Source organism: Heliconius melpomene, chromosome 7 (genome assembly GCF_056956725.1).
Source record: "Heliconius melpomene rosina isolate 202511_hmr_F chromosome 7, ASM5695672v1, whole genome shotgun sequence".
Lineage (NCBI taxonomy): Eukaryota > Metazoa > Arthropoda > Insecta > Lepidoptera > Nymphalidae > Heliconius > Heliconius melpomene.
Genome location: NC_140395.1, coordinates 11,022,163 through 11,047,325, shown reverse-complemented (window position 1 = coordinate 11,047,325; position 25,163 = coordinate 11,022,163). Strand labels below are relative to the sequence as shown.

At 35.0% G+C, this 25,163-nt stretch overlaps 1 protein-coding gene across 3 annotated transcripts in view; it reads left to right on the top strand.

The window, feature by feature from the left end:
• The first annotated feature begins 3,272 nt into the window (after window positions 1-3,272).
• Window positions 3,273-25,163, top strand: part of LOC146537855 (protein-L-histidine N-pros-methyltransferase) — a 50,941-nt gene continuing 29,050 nt past the window's right edge. Inside the window, exons 1-3 of one of the 3 annotated variants that reach the window (XM_085188637.1) lie at window positions 5,564-5,720; window positions 5,863-6,069; window positions 20,494-20,684. In XM_085188637.1, coding sequence (XP_085044763.1) covers window positions 5,956-6,069; window positions 20,494-20,684 — 305 coding nt within the window. In that variant the 5' untranslated portion in view covers window positions 5,564-5,720; window positions 5,863-5,955. The other 2 variants (XM_085188638.1, XM_085188636.1) reach the window with 2 other exon arrangements.

Here is a 25,163-nt window from a genome sequence, read left to right as displayed (position 1 = left end):
ACGCATCAATAAATAAATAATTGATCTTTACTTCTCCGACATAACCAGACTATATGTTTTATTCATGAGTGTATCTTCTCTATGAATTTACAAGACCAGGAGACCAGTCGTGGTGTAAGGGCACCAAGTTTGATTGTAAAGACGACAGTTTGTGGGTTCGATTTCCACTCGACTCGAATTAAATATTTAATATTTCCATTTTTTCGCTCTTATGTCGAAGCAGTAACAACGCAATGCCTCTAGAACTCGGCGAAAAATGGAAAACAGAGTGTCTCAACACTAGGTGTGTACGGAATACATTGGAATAAGAAAAATCTATGAATATTTAAAAGCAATTAAAAAAAACATAAGTAAAACCATTACTCAAACACAGCCTATACAACTTTCAGCGCTTTAAATCGCAACCGTTAATTTAATTTTTAATTATGGAACTGCCTAACGATACGAACACCTTGAGAGTTGCTGCGTAAAAACGGTTTACGTAAAAATTGCGTTATTCTATTAACAGCTTTAATATTCTAGTTATAATAACCAGTTTTGCTCAGCAAATTTAAGATGCAGATCTTAAAAACAGCTTAAATTAGCATCTTCAAGTACCACGCCTGTCGGCGGTCATCAAGCTTCGTGTTTAGTAAAGACCTATCCATAGCATTTAGTGTTGTTTTATTTATATTTTATAGTTAGTTAGTTAACAAGTTTGCGTACTTAAATATTTAATATTGTTAATTATTACTCTAATATAATTAGCCGTCTGTCTGTCCGGTGTGTTTCACATATAAGTGATATTGTGTATTGAAATCGAATTAAGTTTTTTAAGACCAATACGAATATGTGTACAACATATTCGTATTGGTCTTAATATGCATCTTAAAATATTTTTTTTAATATAACTTAATTTTAAATACCTACGTACTTTTCAAGGATAATCGTTAAAATATTCGTTTAACATGAAAGACAGACCTATCGTTGATTAATATTTTCTAAACTGTTATAATCGAATCATTTTACTGAAAACAATATGGAATTATCCAACCCATAATGCTAAAGAAATCTTATAATATAACTAAGAGAAGCTCCCCATAAGCAATGTCCGCGCGATTACAAATACGAAGATGATCGAACAGAATGTAAATGAAAACTCGCCTCATCACGTTCAAAATTGAAATCCTTCGTTCCCTCACTAATGTCGGCCGCGTCTCGCGCTCGTATTGTCTTTATCTTATTATACTGGCGGACCAACTATTATACGAATTATATTTAATTCGGATCCAACTCTATAGCAATGTTTACCGCTATACTTCTCTTCTCTAGTAAGTTATAAAAAAACTAATTAGGAACACCGAATTTCTGTCAAAATGAGACCAAAGTCAAAGGCATAATTATTTATGGGTTTTGTATTTTTAAATCATGGCGATGCTTAACGCCATACAACATTGTATGTACCACGAGAAATAATTACCTATAATGACACCGTTAGCGCTCGATTCACATTTAGTACCAACAATTTGAACGAAAAAACTTTTTGACCACAACAAGGGGAATTACGACCATGTTATACCTACCTACCTATCTCCGAAATAAATTAACGTAAAGAAACGTCCATTAACGGCTATAAATGCGGTTACGCAACACAACAGATGTCCGGCTGAGGGATTTTTATTAGAAACGTGATGGCTGTATTTCGTGCCGAAATCAGAGAGAGGATCCAGGGCACTGCGGCCACCGCGCGCCGTACGTGAGCACCGCGACACCTTCCGGCCCGGTGTGAAAATTATTAGTTTTTTGATCACTCAATAACCCAATCTGTATCGTGTAATTGCTCGTTTAGCGGTTATAAATCCGACGAAATGATAATTTCTCGGTATCTTCCCACCCTTTGTGACGGTTGAGCCGATTTCCTGCGGCGAACGTGAAAACTTAACGGGCTTAATCCCCCTATCGAGGTATTAATGACATTTTCTCGGAACGTACACCACAACAAAACAACAAACCTGACCGAAGATGGTTAGCCGCAAATCATAGAAAGATTCCCTGCATTGATAAAAATAAATGACGAACGAGATTACGAAATCAATATGAAATTGCATTTCCTAATGTCAATTGTTAGTTACAGAGTGCAATAAAGTTCCAATAATCATGATATGAAATAATTTCTGGGCGATGTGGCCGTGGTGCGTGGTCTCTCTCTGCTCGAGGGGAGAGGGTATAGCGCTCTCTGTCGTGGCCCGAGGATCGCACGGGGTATGATGAACTCGGTAATGATCCAATCAGAAGTGAAGTGCATCAAGACTCGCCGCTGTGAGAATGCGGTTGAGGGTGCAAAAACTATGAGCACAGATTAGAATTAAACTGACCGTACGTTTTTGTTTAACACCTCGTCATGGAGTCACGATACGAGTAATTATAACTGGCGGGTTTTTTTTAAATTACATAATATACATATTTTATTTAATTACCTATTATTATATTTAGTACAGAGAGAGCCATTGTGGAAATCTTTCTTTAGACTATTTAAATATTTCTACTTGCAATTTCAAATAGAAACGTCAATCTCATTTATCGTGTAAATTCCTGACGCTAAATGGTAAGCTTTTAAGGCAATTTTTGGAATTAAAAAATAAGTAATGTTCTCAAAACACTGGCTGTTACGTTTCTGTGATGGCTTGTAATTATTTTAAATGTCCCGCGTGCGCCGCGCCGGCTCAGACGCGCTCCGGGCAATCCGCGCGTGATCGAACCACTATATTGAACTTGCACTAAATTAGCTATTGTTTTGATATTTATTTTAATTGAAATACAATGAAAATTGATGCCTTTGTAGTTCTGTTCAGAAGTAGTATCGTGGGTTCGGCCCTCATTCATCTCTTAATTTAGAGCCTAAACTATGAAAAATAAAAAAAAATAAAACCTGTATGAGATGTACAAGTGAGAGGAGCACACCAGTTTAATTCCTATTCGGGGGAATGATTTTTTTTTTTTTTTTATAATATTTTCATTTTCTAGCACTGGTAACGTGACAAATTCAATACCTTAAGAATTCGGTGGAAAGTGGAAAACGTAAGTGTCTTACACAAGGTTCCCAGGTTCCCTGTACCTACCCTGCTATAGAAATAAAGTAATGATTAAAAGTTATCACGATCTACTTTGTCTTTGTTATCAGCTTATCTTTTCTTAATGCTTAAGCAGCGTTGAGCTCCATACATAGATATCTTTTCGCTATCAAATATGTCAATCTAATTTTATACTTGTATTTTATCTTTAGCTAACCTCGGATCGGATCGGATCAGTTGTACAAAGAATATAACTTAATTCTGTTGGTTTTAATTTTTGTCCGAGTGTTGTGTGTATTATATTTCAATGGCGATTTTGCAAAAACTAAGGATACCGAATATAGAAAATGAGGTAAGTGCTTTATATATTTTTTATTTATGTATTATTTATGCCCCCGGAGGGCATGTATAAAGAGGTTGATGACGGGAGACGAGACAAAAGAGATATGCAGAGACCTTAGCGTTTAGCGCTCCGTTCTCTCTGACCACTGCTAGGGAAACGGCGTTAAGCTAAGTTAAGTTGACTAGCAACATTTCACATACATTTTAATTTTTAATATATCAAAATTTTATAGATAATATTTAATGTACGTGTATTACATTAAAATTTATATGAACAATTATATTTTCATTTCTTCGCTCTGACACCAAGGCAAAAGCCTGTAGAAAAATTTGGCGGAAAGTAGGGAACGGAGTGTCTTAACGCTAGATTCCCTCTGCCTACCCTGCAGTGTGCGGGATACAGCGTAAAGTTATTTTTGTACATAATCAATAGGTGCGTGCGGATCCGTATAAAATTATCGAACATAATATTCATTGAGACCAGTCGTGGCGCAACGGCACACGTGGATTCGATTCGCTCTTGTAACGTGATAACGCGCGACGTTGAGTTCCGCCACTCAACATGCAATACGTCTAGAACTCGGGGGAAAGTGGGAAACGGAAGTGTCTTAATGGGAATTGAGTATCTTAACACTAAATTCCCAGACATTCTCTGCCTACCATGCTATGTGCGATACAGCTTGAAGCTAATAAATAACAATAAAAAAAACTTTTTGAGCATTTCAGCCAAACATCCCTATTCCGACATTTGTTACAAGTTTAGTTACTTATTTTGAAAAAAAATCATTCTTTATTTGCACATCACCAAAGAAATACCTACTCGCGGTTTTAGCATTTAATAGATATATGTATACGATAGTCGTATATGTCTTATAACCATTTCAAATTTCTATTTCAGAATTTTTAGATTTTTATAAAATCACCTTTATCTGATATAAGTATGTATTGACCCTTGATATTTCCCGTTAATAATGGAAAGAATATCAATTAAATATTTTAAAAAACCTTGCAATATTTAGTGCAGTAAGTCTCCCTAAGATTCCCCAAGTTATCATTTTCCATGTTAGTACAGACTTATATTCGAAACATTCAAGAAAAAGTATAGCTAAAATTTTAAAATTAGTAATGTACCTAAGTAAAAGTAAAATAGTTTTTGTTTTACACCAAATAATACGTCGTGTTACGGCACAGTCTAGGTACCTTATCGGGAACCTAATAAAAAACATGATTTCTCCGTAAATTAGAACTTAGATTTTTATAGGTACTTAGATTTTTTTTATTTTTCTTTACTAATGGCAAACAAAGTATATCACATATATGATATATCGTACATGAACGAAAAATCGTGTTCTATAGGGCTACCAAGTAAGAATAAACTTGCTGGACTGAAAACGCGACGTAAGTTGTTATTTTTGTAAAATAAAAAATAAAAATGACAAAGATAAAATATTTCTTTTCTAAAGTAGATTCTTACTTCTAGTTCCAACGCACACAAAAAGTGTTCAAGCAGATCGGTGAGGCAGTGAATGGTTGGTCACGGCCAAGGCCAAACCAAGATTTGATAGATTCGAATTTAATCGACTTCTAGTATAAATATATTCGGAAAATAGCGTACCTTTCACTAAACAATACATCAGGAAATTGTACCAACTTAAATATACAATTTGTGCTTGTATTTTCTTATTGTTCATTGAACGTGAGTGTTAAGACTTAAGTAAGATAAACGGTTTACTAAATAATAACTGCTTACGAAGATTGTGGTGAAGTTTGTGAAAGCAAAATGATGAGTACCGTTTTAAGAGAAATTGTTGCTCAAGCATCTATAGAATCTCAGCATCGTAAGGTTTGTTTATCTTATTAGTTTTCATTATCTCCTTAATCAGTTTATTTAAAGTAACTTAGAGACCCAAATATGTTGTTTTAATTTCCTTGAATTTTGGCTTAGGAGCTATGACCCCAATGTCCTCGGTGTATAAATAAAGTACTTAAATAAAAAAATATAATGTATAATGTCCTATGATTCTTATGAAATTAATATAGCATTTGTCATAATTATCGACATATTAAATATATTTTTTAATATAAATAAAACATCTTAGCGTTCAAACTCTAGCGTTCTTCATAAACGGATCCTGTAGAAGCAATAATAAACCTGACATTGACATTATTGGCAAATTGACAGGTCTCAAAATCGTTTTGAAGAATAATTTTGTATAAAACCATAAATAATTGTGATAAGAATCTAGATTTAATTGATAAAAATTGAATAAAAACATTGAGTGGCAACGTTTGAAAGTACTACCTTAGTATTGAGGTTATAAAATTAAGGTATATTTATTTCTCTTAATATACTCAGTCAATGTTTATATTTATTTATTTCATCACATACTATTATCTTTTTTATCATGTAACATCACTACAAACCTGCAATAAGTGTGTAAAATCTGATCTTCACTCTTATTATATCAAGGAATATCAACAAATCTGCCTAATTAATGGATACTATGACATAAATGGTCACCCAAGTAAAATTTCTCCATCCAATAAAATAGAGAATGAAGATATGGCTAATAATTCAGGATTGCATAGATTTTATCGCCCAAGAAGCGCATTGGCCCGTGCTTTATATGAAAAACAACGAAATGATCACCAACTTGAAGAACTTGACAAGAATCAGGTAAGATAATAAAATATCACACAACCTTACAACATATAGATATATGCTCTTTTAAGATTATTTGATACACATAGGTTTAGAAAGGGCTTAGTATTATGCTTGTATTTTCAATTTTATGCTCGGTCCAAACAGAAATTGTTGTACAAAATAATTACTGGTAGAACTTACAGTTCCATGAGAAGCTAAGATCATCTTTTTTATTAGCCTCAAGTCGTTTCCTGCATATAGCAGGGTAGGCAGAGAAACCTGGGTACCTAATGTTAAGTCACTCTATTCTCATTGAGATATCCAGTTTTTATCTTTCCACTGAATTCTCTCATTATGTGTTAGGTAGTCGATCTCAATGCAGAGGTTTACTTTTTACCAGAGACAGTAAATGAAAAAATTTAATATGAAATATTTAAACATAACTTTCAAATAAACAAGTCTTCTTCAGTTCAGTCTTACACCAATGAACTGACTAAGCGTAAAAACATGTATATTGTTAAACAAAGTGAAAGTATAATAGGAATATCTATCTCTCTTTAAATCATTAAAAAATCATGGCACTACACCACTAAATAATCAACAGATTATCACACACTTATGTCTAGAAAATACTTAGTATGTAGGTACTAGTAGAATCATTTTGAATTATATTTTGGAGAAGAGCTTACTCTTAGAGCTTAAAAGAGTTCCGCCACTCAACAATCAATGCCTCCAGGATTTTGGTGGAAAGTCGGGAACAAAGTGTCTGGACATTAGGTTCCCTCTGCCTACCCTGCTGTGTGCTGGAAACAGTGTGAAGCTGATTTAATTTGATTTGATTTTATTTAGGAAGTCCCAAATGAAATAACTTCTAATGATTATTTTTTTTATGACTTTGCTAAAAATTTTATAATTTTTATTAAATTCTTGTTAGATGATACTGGTACAAACATTACATTGGTACAAATATTATTAATAGCAATATGCAATAGTAAAATTCTTGGCTTACCTATTCATTCTCTTTCTATTGATAGTTGCTCAGCTGACTTTGATTTGACTTATAATGTTTTAGTAACTTTCTAGTTAATAATAATAACAAAACTGAAAAGCTTATTTGGTTGAATGCAGTGATTACAGGATTTTTTGGTTCACATCATCAATAATTTGTAAGTAACCCAATGTACCTCAATGGTCAAAGTTGCCACACAATCTCAGACCATTTGAACTGGGGTCTCAAAATGCATTTAATTACTAATTTGTTTTTAAGCAATGGGTATACCAATTGCTTAAATTAAATAAATAGCAAAATTATCATAATTTTTATAATATAATTATCATATTTTATTTACAAAGAAGTTATTGACTTCAAGTAAAATGTTATTAGTCTTATAAATGACTTTAATTAATATCTTTCATTATTTATTTAAGTATTTATTGTATTTTACCTCCATATAATCGCTTTTGTTCTCCATACAACAAGATTTGGTTAAAAGTTTTATTTTCAACTGGCAAGCACAATATTGTATTTAAAAAAATGAAATGAACTGTAATTTGTGTTGATTTGTATAATTAATGTATAAGAAACTGTGTGATGTGTCAACAGCTACAGTTAACTTTATACATGTATGCAAGAGAAATATTTTTTCCATTTGTTACATGTTTTTTGTTAAAATATTTCACTAAAATAATGTTTTAAAATTAAAAATATATATATATTTATAAAATCTATGTATTGTGTGCAATAATTAAAATTGAAATTTCTTACAGACTTTCCTTGATAAGTTTTGAAAGATTCACAGAATATGCCACATGACTACAATATTTTATGTAAATAGTCTCATCTCATTGTTAATGATTATGCTTTAGGAATAATTTTTGCAAATCATACCGTCGTTTACATTTGTATGTTCAAAAAGATTTCTGTTGCATTAACTCTCTTTACTCTAATTTACACTCTCGAGTGCTAATGAAATTTTACTATGAAGGGATATCTATTTAGCTAGTGCTTAGACAAGATGTGCAGATTTTATTTTACCCAATATTCATGATGTCTTTTTGTCATTTGTAGTAAAAAAATCGCCTTTTTTAGGGTTCCGTACCTCAAAAAGAAAACACAGAACCCTTTTAGGATCACTTTGTTGTCCGTCTGTTAATACCATTTATGTATCTCGAAATCGCGTAGAGATATTAAATCTATTATATACTTATACATAATTGTAGCTCATTTCATACACAAAGGTGCATAAATCTGTAATTTAAAATTTGTCAACTTTTATAAATTGCACTTCCCCTTGACCTACAATCCTGAAATTGGTAGATACGAAACCCTCTGTGACTCGTACTTGCCTTTTTTACTAAATTTTTTTTTTATATTACAATTTATACAGATTGATTGATATCCAAATACACCATAGAGCATAATACGAAATCTTACATTTTCATTAAACTTACTATTAAAAATATTTTTTTAACGAAAAGAATATATCATAACTATCAAAAGTTGATTGACTCTCATCGCAACTAGAATTGGGACTGCCATCTGTACCGTAGATAGTAGAAGATACGTACATAGATACATGCAATCGGGACTCACGTGTGCTTCGGTAACGAGGATATATTTGCGTATGAAAAACACGAAATACCTCTGAATTGTGGAGGGAATAAGACATTCAACCCGCCTCCCCCTCCTAGCCCCCCTCGACCCTTTTAACTTTCATCTCTGTCGAGTGCTCGGTCCACATACTTTTGTTCTATTTGATCAATGTTATTAAAATGTCGCGGGCTGCGAGATTACAAACAACTGACTATGTTATAAGCCGATTTACAATAATGGCCGAAATTATTATTAACCAGTGCGTCAATTTTGATGCGAGTACTTTTAAATTGATGCAATGTCACATAAACAATAACTTTAACTCAAAAGCTCTAAATATGTAGCTCAAAAGCTGTAAATATGTTTTTAAAATATATTGTAGGATAGACATCCGCGGTGTTGAGTTCCGCCACACAACACGCATTGTCTCTTAAATTCGGAGAATGTGGAAAACTGAGTGTTTATAATACTAGGTTCCCTCTGTCCATCCTGCTATATGCGTTAATCAGCTGAAGCTAAATAAAATAATAGTATAAATATATACAAACATAAAAACGGAAATTTAATCCTATATTAACATGAATTTACCATATTTAATGGAAAAGTATAAAAAAATATATAAATTAACGATCAACCAATTGAATGTTAAACGTGGTCAAGTTTTATTAGGCACATACGAGCTCGTACTGAGAATCTCAAGAGCGTCACACGATCTTCGCCATCATCCGTAATCACTGCTATCCATTCTGTTAAAACCACCCGAGGATAAATTAGTTAAGTAGACGTTTCCGTTAATCGTCGGTCGTTCGTTCGGTGCCGGGCGGCCGCTCTAAATGGTTTAATTTATACTTCTAAACGAGGACATTTTCGGTCTCATGCAAGGATGGGGTGATTGTGTTGTGATTGCTTGCGCTTCCTATGAAGGCATCCTTTACGAACCAATTCGGAGTCGCTAACAGCCTATTAGAATACGCTTGCTGGTTTATAATGTAGTAGGTATAGTAGGTAGGTGCTGCAGCTGGTGCTGCCGATTTATTATATAAGTAATTGGCCGGACTGGTGGAAAGGGGATGTCCTATTTATCAGCCCTGTAAGATGTTTCATAGTGATTTTTTTAACAAATGTAGTATTTTTTAATAAATGTACGATTTATCATTTCGGATATTTCTAAAAGTAAAATTCAAATAAATATAAAATAGATCAACAGATTTTACTCCTTAAGATGTAACAAATATTTATCCTATAGAAAAACAAATATACTCCTCCCTCGAATCTCATAAGAATCGTCATAATTCAACTAAGCAGTAGTACAGGTCATCCAGGAGTAGATACATATAGCAAGTACATACTCATGTTTGATATAAGAGGCGTGATATCTGCACACTACTAAGACACCTGAGTCGCACTGGGCGCATCGCTCACTGCAATCTGTACATTATTTCTCCATTGTTCACGTAACGAGCACTCCCCCCCAGACCCCCTCCCGCGCGTCTCGGGGCACCCCCCTCCCCGTGTTGCCACCCACCCCCGAGGCGGTGGGACCTCTCGCGCCTTTCTTTTATCATTCCTCTCTTTATTTCCGAATGCAAATAATCCTCCACACGTGTGAGAACCGAAACCATTGTTCTCGCTTCCACCCCCACGGGGGACCTTGGTGACGCAATCTTTTTCTTCAGCATTTACATAAATGTACACTATCTAAGAACTTATTACGTTATACGTATAACTTTTTCCTTATACGTACGTATCAATTATTTTTTGTATTGTTTTTTTTCCTGTTTGGTATATTTAATAATGTTACTTTGTAAGGTTAACGTAGTTGAGGCCAGTCGTGGCGCAGGGGCACAAGCGTGATACCGTAAACGCGACAGGTTGTGGGCTCGATTCCCACTCGGGGAAATGAAATATTTAATTTTTATATTTCTTTCTAATGTCGAGGCAAAGCGCGGCGGTGAGTTCCGCCCCTCAACACACAAGTACTCGAATATTCGCCAGCGGGGTATGTTAACACTAGGCTTCCTCTACCTACCCTGCTACATGCGGGATACAGCGGAACGTGAAAAAAAAAAAACGTTACCGTACTTCTTGAATGGGGATTTGAATAATTTATCATTTAGACCATAGACCAAGTACCAAAACAATTTAAGTATCTATATATATCTTACTATAATAACTATTTATTATTAAAAATAGATAAAAGATAAAAATAGTTAACGTCAAAGCCAGTCGCGAGTGGAGGACAAACAGCTCGTTAACCGTCGCACGGAAGGGTGGAGACTTGGAGAGCCTTGATTCGCAAGAAAAACGCTAAGTGGGAAATCAATAGGTATTAGGCGCGATATCGGACCAGCCACCCGTCACTCTATGATGGATGGACGCAACCCAACTTTTCCGACTCTAATAATGACAATATACAAATTGACGTCCGGCGAAGCTTCCGAAACGCGATAGCGCTTCCACCACTCACATTATGTAAACAAACATGACAAAAAACCTGATCGCTATCAATTTTGGTAATAGAAATCTCAATTACGTATATGTTTTTTGGCGTCCCTCATCTATCATTCTACATCCTCAACTATTGGTTCCATCCAATCGTCGCCTCGAATAACAGCGCTGCCTCCGTAACGTCGCCGTACTATATTGGAATAGATCGACAGGCGGCAGTCACACCTCTCTCTACATATTGAAAGCTATTCGGAATTTGCAAATAAATACATGCATTCGACGGCGAAGCTGGTCCTCCTTCGTCGTGCGCATCGCTGCTTTTAAAATGAAATCGTCTTTGGTAGGGTTTGCTTTCTCCTCCCTTGATGTCTTGTGTTATTTCCTTCTGAAAAACCTAATATTGCTTCGTTTTAGAGTTGGTTACATACTTATCGAATAGATAGAATATACTTTTAATTAAAAATATTTTCGTACACCTTATATATCTCCGTCAAGCTAAAACTTAGTTGTCTACAAAATTAAACAATATATAATACAATATATAATAGTTGGCAAAACATTTCTTACCTATAGTCTTACATGAGATTAAGCCGGAGTAGTTGAAAGCGTGGAGTATGGGGGGGTGATGTATTTATGTCACCTCGGGGACGCTCTCTCACCCCTCCCAATTATATCGCAGTAAAAGTCATAAAAAGACACCCGAAGTTTTTACACGGACCTAGAAGAGGCACACGAAATTAAGAGGGGCGCCGAAATGTGAGATGAGCATGAATTTTTTATAAGACGAGATGATGGTACTACGTTTATGATGTCTTATGGCGGATAATGGTCGCGCTGCACGCTCGTACTCGTGGTGTCCGCCTTCTCCTTGCTGAATCATTGATGAACCCTTTATTGCCACCACAAACAATGTCAAATAATTAACAACTGGGCTCACCTGCCCAAGAAACATTATTAACAACACAATCTCTTGCAGCCGAGATATAATAAAAACCAAGGTATTTTAAATTGGGTGCGGTATAGTTATTATTTTTTAATTACACTCAGTTATGACTTTACAGAATCATTAATAAGCGCCCGTCTGTGTTAAGTTCAATGACAAAGAGTAATTTAAAAAGTGTAATATTACTTTTAATTGAATAAATAAAGAAGTAGTAATTAGTAGCGTAATTAGGGCGTTGTGTTCCGCCACTTAACACGAACACAATTCCAACTGGATTCGGTGGAAAATGGGGAGCGGAGTGTCTTAACATTACACTCCATGCCTTCCCTGCTTTATACTGGATGCAGTTGAAAAAATAAATCTACTCTTATACTATCTATAATCTTATACTTAGTATCAAAATGTTTTAACAAAAAATATCAAATTACATTCATTCGTTACTCCAATAGAAATTGGTCCAAACAATGCACCATTTAAAATTTAAACGTTTTACTTAAATAACCACCACGACCGAGCACACTTTGTAACTGAGTGAATATTAAAAAATATATTTTGAATAAATGCAATCGTAAACGCACATTTTATTTTAAGCCATTTTTTTGTTTCAAGCTGGTCGAAAACGACATGGAACCTGGTTAACGCGTTCATTTTTTTTCCAAGCTTATAGGAAACAATGAGTTCTCACGTTTAATTTCTTATGGGCTTCAATTGATATTTTTACGATTGTGTTTATTATGCTCTCAATATGCGAAATGTTGATTGTGCTTTAAAAAGGAGAGTTTTATCACTTAGCCCTCGGTAATAGGTGAAATTAAATAGTTATTAATGACCTCAGTAACGTCTCTATTAAATAGTAGTCTCATAACTCAATACTTAACCCATCTAAAAAAAATTGTATTTTTCCACATATTTCATACAATAAGGACAATTAGACTGTATAAAATATTTAATAGTATTTCCAAATTATTAACATACCTACATAGGTTCATTTCTAATCTTAACCAGTTTGTCAAGATATCCTTTCATATAGAAGATCAGTTTCCAAGTGCGGAGTGACTTTAAAGCGACATAATAGTAATACTCGATAGCGAGTGTTTACGTAACCGATGTCGTGTAGTCACGTCGTAAAGTTTCAATGGAGCTGAGGTGTCACGCTCGATACTGTAGTGCCCTCGTTGCGATTGAGTGACGAGCGGGCACTGGCGGGTACTGGCGGGTTAGGTGGCACTGCGGTGCGTGCGTGCCGACCTCCGACCTCGGTGCTCCGGGCTCCGGACTACGGTCGCAGCTAATATGATTATGACAGTGCTACGTGCCAGCCCAGCTCGGGGAGTCCTCGCACAAATATTCATTAATCTTTCACGGTCCGACGTCCGCCGCGATGGAGATTTAATCAGATTAAGGTTCATCTTTTTTGCGGGAGAAGTCATGCCCCTTTGTTGCTGCTCGGCCTTCGCTCGCACTTTTGTGAATTTATGACGGGCGATGTTTGTTCTGAATGTAAATAACATTAAAGAGAGGCTTTCTATTATTGTTTTTTTTTTAATTTTTTTTTTTAGCTTCACGCTGTAATTGCACCTTGCAGGTTAGGCAGAGGGAACCTAATGTAATGTTAAGACACTCGGTTCCCAATAAGACAACCTCCGTTCACCATTATCTGCCAAATTTTACTGACATTACGTGTTGAGTGTAGGAACTCTGCGCTTTGCCTCATTACCAAAGTGAGGAAATGAAAATAATTCATTTCCTCGAGTGGGAATCGAACTCATAACCTGTCGCGTTTACAGTCACGTTCTTATACGCTTTTTTTTTCAATTAAAGTAGCTTCTTTTGAATTAATGTGTCCTGTTAAATATATGTATTACGTACACGTAAACGTAACCGTATAGAACATACCTACATACATTCGAGTTCGATGTCGGCGCCAACACGACTGCTGGTGCCCATGAACCGCGCGACCTCGCCACGCAGTCTGCTCTGAAGAATTTTCTGACCAAGCACGTTTCTTTAACAATCAATTTGAGCTAGCTTCATTTTAAATTAAGGTTTTAATAGCTTACATAACTAAAAATATTTTGATTATTTTTACATTTAAAATGGAAACTTGTGCCTAAACTAAAAATAACTCAAGAAGTTAACAAACATAATAAAATAAAACTTTCGAAAAACGTTAACACTTAAATGGGCCTTCGCTCAGTCCTTTTGATTCATAGATAGGACGACGAAAATTCGAATAAAAAGTAGAATTAAACGCGGCGAAACTCGCGTAAAATTATTTTACCATTGTATGCAAATCGACACCGCCGTGATTATTTTATTTCCTAACAGTCCCAGAATATAAATCTTGTTAAAAAACGAAACGGGTCTGCCGTTTAGTTCATATGTATAAATTCGAAAATAAAAAAATATGTATTTATATATATACTAGCGGCCCGCTCGCGGTTCGCACACCCGCGTGAACTATGTTATTATTAATTTCTGTCTCCATGACTACGTCCTAGTGACGTCTATGCAAAATTTGAGACTCCTAGCATTTGTAGTAACGAAGTTTCATACAAACTTTCAACCCCAAAAACAACCCCTTAGAAGTCGAATATTGTAAATTCCCGTGGTAGCGAGCACCTACGTCCTATAAATAACTCCTATGCAAAATTTAAGATTCCTAGCAGTTCCACTGCACTGCAGTGCACTTCCTAGCACATGTAGTTTCTGAGATTTCGTGATGAGTGAGTGACCTTTCGATTTTATATATATAGATATTTACTTATGGTAGCAAAAAATTGCGTTCTTACATTTGAAAGCTTTGTATTTCAAAAATGTAAATCATCAGTCATAAAAGAAGTCAGTGAGACATAAGAAAATAATGAATGAGAAAATAAATTCAACAAAAGTTGACAATTACGAGCTTTGCGAACGTTTACTTTCTGTAAAAAGATTTTAGTCATCGATCGGTTGTTGTGAGTTTACACCTTTTCCTCAATAAGTATCTATTTGTACGTTACTGTACCTAAAGAAATATAATATGTTTTTACATTTCTTATCTTAACTTTAATTATACGTAGGTAATTAACTTCATTCAGGGGAATGTAATAGAGCAGCGTTTATTTCCGCCATTCAACATGCAATGTGGGGAAAGGGAATGTCTTAGTGACAACGGAATATCTCTACACTAGGTTTCCAGGTTCCCTCTGCCTCTGCTTTGTGAGATATGGGGATAAACTAAACCGTATTAGTAAACAATAAAAAAATATTACTTTAACTAAAATATTTATATTTGCTAATAACAAAATAATAGAGCCACATAACTCTATCACAAGGAAACGCCTCATTCACGGCGCGCCGTGTCTAATGGAACTGCCGCACAAAAACACAGCCTCGTCGGGAATGTGTCGCCGACGCGTTCTGGACGCGCACAGCCCATAAAAATACCGAATGCCCCAGCTCTCCGCGTTTCTTTTACAACCATTTTAATTATCCAACGTCCTATTGACTCTTAATACTTGTAATGTCGGTTGTAACGTTAATTAGATAATATTTTAGTTGTTTTAAAAGATTAGTGCTTATTAAATATATTTAAACATTATTAAATTAAATAATTTTGTAGTAATAGAGGCCCGAAGTGATACAAGTGCTATAGAAATCTAGCAAAATGCTAATTTTCTAAAAATAATTAAAAAATACATACAAATAATACTATTGTATTTTCATTTAGATATTTCATAAAGTAATTTTGAATCGCAGTACAATTTACGAAGGTTCAAAAGTAGTTTTTTGTCATTGTCGTTAATTTTAGCGCACAATGGCGACGGCCGGCGTCCGCACAAACGGGCGGCGTGAGCTCGTTTAATTGCTCTCTTTGCCGGTAAATAATTTTAATTTCAACATCTCTATAAGAGATTTACTTATTTTAACTGCACTATCGCTACGACGACGAGTTCAGCACGATGTTGCTTACTCATTGCCAGCACGTTTCTTACTCATTTTTTTCTTACATATTTTTCTTACTCATTCAATCATTAAATATTTTTATGTCATATGTGTACGTAGATATTATATGTATATTTATTTGCAATTTTGTCTATGCTTATATCTGTATAGATTTTTTGGCGGGTTCCTCACTTACTTTACAGTGCACGTTTCGCACGTAAAAACTAAAATTTATAGTTCTTGTATTGATTTGGATCTCAGTGTATCTCCTAAACAAATTTACAAATCATATAATAATGACAAACGTCCTTATTTACTAAAATGATAGAAATAGGCTATTTATGTTTATATTTATATCTATACCTCTATATCTAAATCGTTAAAGTGAAATCAATCCGAGCAAATACGTGACCCATAGTTAACCTGTATTTAATTTAACATTCGGCCTGGGTGGTAAGCAACTACGATATTGTCTCGGGACGTAACGGCTGATTTTACGATCAAATCAGCTCAGTTGGAGCTTAAAACCAGTTTAAATATACTCGTAAATCTTTCGAACGCGTGCCCACGCGCACCTCACATTGCATCTCATCGGTAATCATGGAGAACACCACTCCTTTACGTTCCTTACTAAAAACATCATTTGCAATAATATATTGTTGATATATCTATATTTAGTTAAGAAATTATTGAAATATTCAATCTTCAATTCAATTACCTTTTAAGTTTTGAAATTGACAATTTTATTACATACGCCAAGCAACAACTAGAAATTACATTTCGTAACAGCCAGACTTGCATAAACAAAAACAATGGGTTCAATTATCTAAAATGTTAATTCTATTGGGCAAGAACGGGTGATCTTTGATTAAAATTGCTATAGTCGGTATGCGTTCCCAGGGTACGCCGTGCGGAAGTAATGGTGCGAATGAATCTGAAACGCGTCGTAGCTGGAGGTCACGTGGACCCATAAATCCCAACCCTCGATATAACAATTAAAACGAACTGAAAACAATTACGCAACTATTCCCTTCAGGCGGTTCGTGATGTCCATAGACCAATACAATGGAAATATAATTAATATTTTATTGGTTTTTTTTTATGTTTTTAACTTTTCACAAATTTGTATATTATTTTATTTTTATTTTAACACTTTTTTATTACAATTTTGATGTTATTTTATCATATACCTTTAGTTTATTTAATCTGAAATGTTTTCATTTTGTTTAGATTTCTTTTAATTTAGTTTTTCTTTTTAAATTATTTTCTTATTAAAATAATCGTCCATTTACATTTTATCGAGTCGATTGTTTGAATTTAAACTAAGAGTGCTATGACTTACATCCAGATATTACATGCATACATTTATCAAGAATATAAATTGATTTAGAACTTAAAATGCAGATAGTTTATCTTCTGGTAGCTTTGTCTAGTGTTAATCGAAATCAATTGTTTTATGGCCATAACTCATATTAATATTTAATTGAGTTTCGCAGACACAAGTAATTCCTCAAGGCTATTTATTACTGAAATATTATTATTATTTATGCGGCTATAGTTTCATAACATAGATCGCCATTAAATATAACTTAAATAAATATTCCTATCTCGTATATAGAAGGAAAATCAGAAGGAATCCGGAAACCTAGTGTTAAGACACTCCTTGCTCTTACAGTCTCACGCTTGGGGTACAAGCACCACTACTGGCCTCTACTATAATATTCGAAAATATTATATTGTCTTTAGATAACTCCCACACGTACAAATAAGTAAAATTGAGACTTATACAAACTTACAGCTAAATTTCCTCAGCTCATAGTGAACGTCCAGGCAATCTGCATCGTGGCTGATCCCATTTTAATGGAGCGCCGGGCAAACAAGCTCCCGAGCCGCTTACGGCAAATCCACCGAGATCCTATGCGCCACTTAGCCCAAACATACTATCTTTTATAGCATCTACTGCCTAAATAAATGGTCAGACGTATTTTTAAGTTGATTGCTCTGTAAAGCATACGAATTTATATAAATATTCGTGCTTATATTAAATGCAATGATTTAGTTGTGGCAGCTATATCTAATAATCTTATAGAAAAACATTGTTTAGAAAATACCTAAATGATGTTCATGTGAAAACAACTAATGCATTCCATTCTCTATCATCACTTATGTATGAAACGTCAAATAGGAAAGTATTCTAAAAGAGTCATTAGTCGGTTATAAGCGACATATTAAATTGTGTTCGTGTATTGAAGCTATTCATTGGGACTGCCTTGGAAGTCGCTATTCGCAATACGTGCCTACTTCGCAGTACTCAGCCCGTGAATTGCGGCTCGTCACCATTTATTTCACACACTTAAATGAGAATTAATCTGGCATTGTGCAGGTCGAGCGCATTCAGAGTTCGCTTCGTATTGACAATATAGTCACAGGTCTGATTCATTAGCCGAGAGGCAAACGACCGTCGCATAAAGGATCTGCATCCCTCCATTCGTTCCAACCAGGCACCTTGGTTGACCTGAGCGCTAACGAGTCAACGGAGGATAATGATCGCCTCCGAGAGCTATGACGGCTTCACTAACAATAAATTCTTATTCTTAAAATGCAAAAAGATACAATTAAGCGTTTTTTTTACCAACTGACCCGTTGACCAGTATGAGAAAATCGGTAACCCACATATACATAAAATAAACAAGAGTCATTCGGCCTCGATAGCTCGCCGAATTGAATAAATCATATACGATTTGTCTTCCTTAACAGGTAGATTTTTAAAATACATATATTTTTATTCATGCAAACCAAGCTTTACACGAGCTGAAATTGAATCCTAAACGCGGTTCTCATAAATAATCGGACCGACCGCCTCTAACACTACATATTGCTCAAAAACAACACAACACGGAAGTCATTCTCGTTACAGTTATCTGGTTAGGTGAGTAGATCTAGATTTTTCAGCACGTGTTAGATCTTTATATTTCTTTTTGTAAATTAATTAACGGTTCTTTTTCTATCTAATTTTAGTCATTTTTCGTTTATTATGGAATACTACGATGTAACGATAAATAATACAATTTAAATATATAAGTAATATTAATTACTGCAACCTCAATAAATATTATCTGATATTTTATCTTATGAAAATGTAACCCACTTTTAGTTCCATTCAATTCTAAGCTGACCTCGTTACCTCTGACAGATCTGGCATAAATGTCATAATTACTGTCTTCATACAATATCGGCCGCGTAATATTTTTTCACGTCATTGTATTCCAGTCTTCCAAATAATAATATACGGCGGAGGTCACGCAGGCGTCTGTCTATTAATATACATCCTCTAGTTCCATAAAAAATCAAAAACAGAAAATTAGATCACCGTCCAAAGAATAATCTGAAAACGGAATATTATTATCAATGGCTATAGCATTCAAAATTTTCCACGATTTGTATTCCGTCTGGAGAATTCGCCTCGTCGGATCCCGTAGTTCCGATGCAGGTTATTTTAAATGTAAAGACGGCGCATTGCATAATCACCAACGTGATTCGCCATCAGTATTCTCTAATAAATATTTATTTGTCTTGGCTTTTTATACGTCATAAAATATTATAATTTACGTTTAACTGCTGTTATCTATTATGATTCGCATATTTTTAAATATATTTTTTAGCATATTGTAATCGTTATTATTTACCTATTTCATCTAATATACACAAAACATTTTTCATGGTATATATGGATAATTAATAATTTCTTATTACCTGTGAAATTAAGAAGCCCACTAGTAGTTTAATAGTTTTGTTTTCAATGTAAATCTATATTAAATAATCATTTGTTCTCGTATGCTATCAATTTTTTTCCGACCGCTTCTGACTTTGATTTTAATATAAAGACAGATCGGGCATTAATTAAGTTGGGCTGATGAGTTGGCTCGCTCGCCGCCGCCGTCATTACAGGTACATGTAGAGGCGAGAGGTTTTTTTTAATTCGTTATTATTCTGTGGCGTAAAGAAATGTTAATTCGAGGCAGCGTGAAATTAACAGCCGCCGTATTGCCTTTGTAGGACCGCGGCCGCTGCCTTAAACACACAACGGGTGACGAGCTACACGCTTCTTTCATACTACTCTCTTATTTGCACTCCATTACTCTTTTTATATAGTTTCATTAAAATCTGAGCCGTAGTGTTGTTAAACATCAATTTACGATTACGCTCCCGGGATCCGCGTGTTACGTTAATTACTAATTTACCGAGGAGGTGATCCAACTCCGTCTCTGAATGTTAGATGGTTTTTGCTCGTTCCAGTGGGTAGGTAGGTACTCGTCAAAACCTTTGTCAGCTGTCATTAGTGGGTCGTTTTAAATGAATCGTGCAATATTTTTATGTTCCATACATTTTGTGTGCAGTTGTTAACATACAAATAATGATAAATTGAAACTGAGTGAAATATAAAAAAATTAAAATATTTTTAAGAATCCGGATAATCGCGAATTCGAATCGCGAATCGCGGAATATAGCTAAAAATGTAATTTAGTATCTATATAATTTGTTACAGTGGTATCAAGTCGACAAGAGCAAACTAAACGAGGAATTACAGAAAAAGTTCGTGCAGTTAGAACCTGACAAAGAAACCAAAGAATTTCTCAGAGCATCCATAGAAAAGTCCACATGGGTTTGGACGCAGATCTGGTACTTAGTCGCTAAGGCTGTGCTGAAACATTTCTGGACTGTAACAGACATCAATGGGTAAGTTTAATTTTTAAATTAGATATTTTCGGAACATTTTAAAACTCAGGTTGGCAAAATTTAAAAAAAAATATATTTTAATAAGCAATACAAAAATACCAGTAAATATACGTATAACACTTCTATACGGTACAAAACGAACTCTTCCCCAAATAAAAACATTAACCTTGACCACTTAATGAATCACATCTTACCACAAATTGTCGTTTGAATCACGACAATGCATCAGTTCATTATTAGGCGCGTCCAGATTCCTCCAATTACGCCAATTACAATCTCCTGGTACGCAACTACCTACCCTGGTAAGCAAGTACATCTGGCTATATTATTTCCTATAGAGGTATAGTCCATTGTGCTGTATCTGCACAAATTAACTAATTCGAATAACCCACTAGTTATGGTGGGACGACATGATTGTAGTGTTATCGATAAAACTAAAACCATAAAGTAAATTGTTTTCATGCAATACCACACTATCGCTTGTTTTATCTATCTAGTTAATTTAGTGCTGATGGAAGCGAAGTAAATGAAAGCGTTTAAATGGTTTTATATTATTGGTGCAGTTTATTATTAGATATCTACCGTTTGGAGGTCCTCGTGGCGCAGCGGCGCAAGGGTGTGACGTTAACGCGACGGTTGCGGGTTCGATCCCCACACTAGGAAGTGAAATATTTGTTTAAATTTATATTTCCATTACTTCGCTCTGGTGTCACGGCTGAAAAAGGACAAGGCAAACGAGCATTCGGGTCACCTGATGGTGATCACCGCCGCCCACAACCCCGTGCAACACCAGAGGAGCTGAGGAGGTCTGCCACTCAACACGCAAAAAAGCCTCCAGAATTCGGCAGAAAGTGGGTAACGGAGTGTCTTAACACTAGATTCAATTTAACTAACCTGCTGTGTGGGGGATACAGCGTGAAGCTGTTTTTTTTTAATTTTAATTATTAGATGCTGTTTTGTTTTTGTGTGATTTTCATAATTTTATTGTTTTAACCTTAAATTAGACTTATGGTATGTTTACATATTTAGTTAGTGTTTATAGGAAATTCATAAATGAATATTCTGTGTTATCATCGATATCGATATGTTAGGTGTGCTCACACTGGCCGCGTCCGGAGCGTGCACTGAAAACGATCGTGGCTCCGGGTGTCTATAGCCGGGCACTAATAAATAATTTAAATAAATTGACGGACGAGATTTACTCATTGGCTGTTTCCGTCTCTCAATTACGCTTTATTTATCACTTACTACTTGTCGACCAAAGCCCCGCCGCGCTAGCGCTCCGCGTGCTGCATAGGTGACAATTGTATTGAATATAGACACTGGTTGATATTTATTATGTTATATACAAAGAAACAAATAAATTGTTATTAGTTGAGGCTTCTAACAATGTCTTGCACTTGCCTTTAAGTATTTTCAATATCAAATAAACATTATGAAATTATACGTTAAAGTACTTGGTATATGAAAAGTCGAAATTGAAAAGAAAATCTAAATGAAATAATTTCTTAAGGAAAATAAATTATTCATTACATTATCTAGTCATTTTTCCCTCTTTTTAATAATAACGTTATGCCAGTCACTGTCAGTATGTCTGACAGTCAGATATTCTGCTCATATATCTTTTATTATTAAACAAAAGATATAATGATATAAATATCATTAATTTCATTCAAACAATCAAAGTTTTCTTAATAAATAACACCCGAACAAATAATTTAGCAGGAAGTAGTTGTAACGTCGGTGGCTCCCCTTAAGCAAAATATCCGGGATATTAATCATTGCGCCATAGTTAGGATAAATGACTCAATGAACTCTCGCTTCGAACGCTATTGACTTTTCCGGTATGGATTTCTGAAATATTGATTTTTTTAAATTAATTTCAATTAAAATATTAGAGGCAGGGGGAGACCTCGATTGATCTTCGAGAATATGGAAACCGTCCATAATATTGGAGGAATGTCACGTAAAAGGCATATGAAGATCCCGAGGGTCTGTATGAAGAGGTGTGACAGTGGACAAGACGAAAGAGATATGCAGAGACTGTCGTTTGGCGTTCCGCTCTCTCTCTGGCACTCTGGTACTCTGCTAAGGTTAAAGCGTGAAGCTAAAGAATATTAATTAAACAACCTGTTCACTTGAGGCCAGTGTCGACGCAGGGTCATAAGCGTGTGACTGTGAACGCGACAAGTTGTGGGTTTAATTCCATTCGAGGAAATTACATATTCTGGTGGCTCTGGTGTCGAGAATGAGAGAGAAAGTATGTGGCAGAGTGTCTTAACACTAAGCTCTCTCTCCTTACATTTTGATCGTATATAAAACACTAGAAAAGGTGATATTTAGATATTGGTGTTTTACATTCTAATACATCAAAAACAACGCACTTCAATCAGTGCGTCAGACGAGGAGGTCTTATTGACATGGCCAATAAACTGCCGAAATCAATTGGCTTCACATCGACAGCGCGTAGTAGTCGCGCGGAGCGACAGCCGTCGATACAAACTTGAAATGTTTGTCCTGTGAGTGATACCAGAGGTTTTGACAATATATTTGCCAAAGTATTCTTTGTGGACATTATTTATAATTAGTTAAAAAAATATAAGGTTTTTGAGGTCATTCATGGTGCAGGGCATGCAATTATAAACGCGACAGGTTGTGGATCCCACTCCCACTCACGGAAATGTTTAATATCTTTATTTCCTTGCTCTACCAGAGCGGCAACTGCGGCGCGACAAGTTAAATCGTGGCGTTCAGTTCCGCCACTCAATTCCAGAATTCGGCTGAAAGTGAGGAATGGAAGTGTCTCAACACTAGATTCCCAGGCTCCCTTTGCCTACCCTACTATATAAATATGAACATTTGACTTTTTATTTTACTACTAAAAAACATCCTAATTTTATATTTTATCAAATTAATAGGTATAAGTTTCTATTCACTATACATGGATAGACAACATTTTAAAAGATTGTTTCTATTAATAAAACATATTTTATCATCCATTAGTCTCTACCAAACAACAGAAAATCCAGTACGTACGTACAGATTGACATTATGACTTTGCAAACAATACGTAATAACATCGGCAAGTTCGATGACAGCGATCCGATCGCGAACGCCGGTTGGTTCGCGTTTTATGAGCACTCAATCAGCTCCACAAATTACCTGTATTAAGGCACCGTCTCCTGCTTCATCAATAAAGAGTTGTGAGGCTGGGAGACTAATTGGAACCTTTATAAATCAGATTCATATAATTTCTAAGAAGTCGCCATGCGTAATGAATGCGATGTAGAAAGCTAAAGTAGTTGTCGGTGAAGCTTGGATTTGATTGAACTTACTTTTTTTTTTCAGTTTCTCTCTATATCCCGTATATAGCGGGTTAGGTAGGGGGAACCTAGTGTTAAGACTACCTTTGGTCGAAGTTCCGTCGGGTTCCCTCTTATGTTCCTGCTTATGCCACGACGGCCTTAATCATGAACTGACTTACAATATTAAATTATTTTAAAAGTTAATGGTAAATGTTAATTCTTATTGATGAATAGGTTAAAATAGAATTAGTTTTTTTAAATTACCATAAATACAAAGCTGAGACACAGCATCCGTCCACTCACTTTATGAGTTTCAGATTTAGTTCCATTGTTCCATTAAATCCTTATTGAGACCGACGTGGCGTAGTAGGGCAGGGTCGGACTGTAAGCGCGATAGTTGTAGGTTCAATACCCACTCCACTCATAATATATTCTCTGCCCATTCAGCCATCATCATCATAAAATACGAACCTGTAAAAAAATTGGTGATTATTCTTAAAATTCAATAAATTACTTTAAATATACGTGCATTATTTAAATTTTTAAAGATATGAATCATTTATTATGTACGGAGAAATAATTAACCGACGACTGTGTAAAAGGTACGTATAATTAATAAGAAGAAATATTAAAGGTCTCACATTAATAAAATTTCTGTTTGGACATTTTAATTACTGTGACCTTATGATATTGCGGCAAAGTGACCATAAAAACATTTTAAAGCGTTTTACTCGGTGTTAAATTGCGATTTCGAAAATCTTTAATTATGTTTCTCTACACTTATTTCATCTTTAAGTTTTTAATTTATGTATTTTGTATTTATGTTGGGATTTACTTGCTTTTGTATATTGTATAGCTAATATTGTTAGCAGGGGTATAAGCGTGTGACTGTAACGCGACGGTCGTAGGTTCGACTCCCACTCTTGGGAAGGTATTGTAATTAATACATGTTTTCATTTCTTCTCTCTGGTACTAGAGGAAAAGCGCAATGTTGAGTTAAGCCTCTCAACATGCAATGCTTCGAAAATTCGGCGGAGAGTGGAGAACGGAGTATCTTAACACTAGGTTCCTTTTGTCTACCCTATATGCGGGAGACATCGTGAACCTAAAAAAATATATTATTGGTATTTCGGATAATGTTTAAACTGCAGTGAGCACGACAATATGTTTGAAC